Source organism: Sinocyclocheilus grahami, unplaced genomic scaffold (genome assembly GCF_001515645.1).
Source record: "Sinocyclocheilus grahami isolate Dianchi unplaced genomic scaffold, SAMN03320097.WGS_v1.1 scaffold6356.1, whole genome shotgun sequence".
NCBI lineage: Eukaryota > Metazoa > Chordata > Actinopteri > Cypriniformes > Cyprinidae > Sinocyclocheilus > Sinocyclocheilus grahami.
Genome location: NW_015510798.1, coordinates 1,236 through 3,293, shown reverse-complemented (window position 1 = coordinate 3,293; position 2,058 = coordinate 1,236). Strand labels below are relative to the sequence as shown.

At 37.9% G+C, this 2,058-nt stretch overlaps 1 protein-coding gene across 1 annotated transcript in view; it reads right to left on the bottom strand.

Annotated features, from left to right (window-relative positions):
- LOC107577551 (vesicle-associated membrane protein 7-like) overlaps positions 1–2,058 on the bottom strand; it is a 4,730-nt gene that overhangs the window by 1,977 nt on the left and 695 nt on the right. Inside the window, exons 2-4 of the mRNA XM_016263613.1 lie at positions 600–690; positions 449–516; positions 276–368 (exon numbers count right to left, since the gene is read on the bottom strand). Of these exons, the coding sequence (XP_016119099.1) occupies positions 276–368; positions 449–516; positions 600–690 (252 nt within the window). The remainder of the gene's footprint in view (positions 1–275; positions 369–448; positions 517–599; positions 691–2,058) is intronic.

Below are 2,058 nucleotides of genomic sequence, written 5' to 3'. Positions count from 1 at the left end.
ATTACTGAATTTTCCTGTTCATCACTGTGAAGCTTGCTTTGAAACAATCTGTATTGTATAAAGTTCCATATAAATAAAAGTGACTTGACGTGAAACATTTTGGATATATTTTGCAACATCTGCTGTTTGGTTGAAATGGAGGGGAATCGCTCTTCTACACAATATCAGAGGATAAACACACACACACTGAGATCCAGCTGTTATTGCTGTGTTTCTCTCAGGTTTGCCTGTTACTGGACTGTGATGTTTTATCTACGGTGAGCTCCAGAACTTACCAGCACCACTACTACGACAATGACGGTTAACTTCAGGTTCTTCATACACATGGCGTGGGCCAGATTACGGCTCGTTGTTTTAAAGGTGACGGACTGCACATACAAGAGGAATAATCATCAGCATACATAACACCATGAAGTGACTTAAACTAAAGTTTAAAACAGAAACTCACAGAATCCATCAGGTTCTCCGTTTTATCGATGAGCAGCTCGAGTCTCTCTCCTCTCTGAGCGACGAGATCTACAGCAACACAACGCAGCACATGTTCACTCGAAAGTCACCGCTAACATTTATAACAACTGAATAAAGTGACCGGGTCTCACCGATGTTCCGGACCATAATGCCTTTCAAGTCGTCTACATGCATCTGTGTTTCAGTCAGTCTGTCTGAGCCTTTGGGATCCGAGTGATGTTTCTAGCAATAACAGCGAAGCACATGTGTATAATGACATACTGACCTGATAATATCACGAAAACACAATGTTTAACTGACTCATGGGTCAATGGATGCCTACAACACGTTGCAGCAAAAGCTGATTTTTTTTTTACATTTTGGCAGTGATGAAGCGCCACTTTTTGTTTATTTTGGATCTACATCAGCATTATTACCACTTAAGCTGCTCCTTGGATACTATTGATGTTGTACGTTTACTGTAAATCACAAGTTAAGAAGTGTCTGCTAAACGAAGACTTCATAGGCTACATATTTCTCTAACTGGAGAGTCACAGATTAACACAGTCATGTGAAAGCATTCAATGAAGCTCTTAATCCTGACAGCACATGACCCACGTCTACACCCTTTCAGTTAACTATTGAGAACTCGTAGGGTTATTTTCTTAATCTGTACTCGGAAAGAAGCTTGAAACGAAGTCTGATGTGCTGTGACCAAATAAAGGGGCAAATAATAATTACTGCAGTAATGAGCAGTGATTCCAGAATGTCTTCCCATCATTGCTGTGATCAGTTATGTTTTGCATCATCAAACAAACGTCTTTGTTAAAGTTTTCTAATTTGATTACTGCATTTTTTTGAATATAGAAAATAAAACAGACTTCATAGAGCCTTATTACTGTTAAAGTTCTAAAAATTATTAGGGTTTATACAATTTTATGAATTCAACTGATTTTACTTGCTTTTTGGTGATTCAACTGAACTATTACAATAGAATGCATATATAATGGCTTTCATGTAATCCTATTTTGGCTCAAATTCACACATTAGATTTTTTGATAGCATCCAGGTGGTAGAGAAAAATCACAAGCAGCAGGCAACAAAAGCTTTTTTGCAAATTGATTCTTTACGCTAAGAAAGTACATTAGGGGTGTAATGGCCCGTGAAAACAAAACAAACCGTACAGTTTAAGTACGCGTTTGCTCAGCTAATGCACCGGTATGCCTCTGCTTCTCTGTAGATTCACCTGCATGTCGTAACTGATAACTGATGGTCAAAGAGGTTTGATCAGATGTATTCTGCATCCACCAGCTCTAGATATGTTCTGTATTGCATGTTGTGTGTTTCTGAGAAGACTTCTGGAGACTTTAGAAGGCGGTTCTTACTTAGAGCTGGGTAAAAAAAAAAAAACTTTTCTCGTTTTTTTTTTCCATTCTCATTTTTGACAAAACCTCATTCTTAGATGCCAAGAATCGATTAGTCTAGCCTGTTTTCAGTCAAAACACAGAACATTGTAGCACACATTTTGTCAGTCATTTTGAATTCGAGTTACCTTGACTTTTAAGATTTTTTTTAAAGGGGTGGTTCACTGGGTTTTTTCTAGGCTTGATT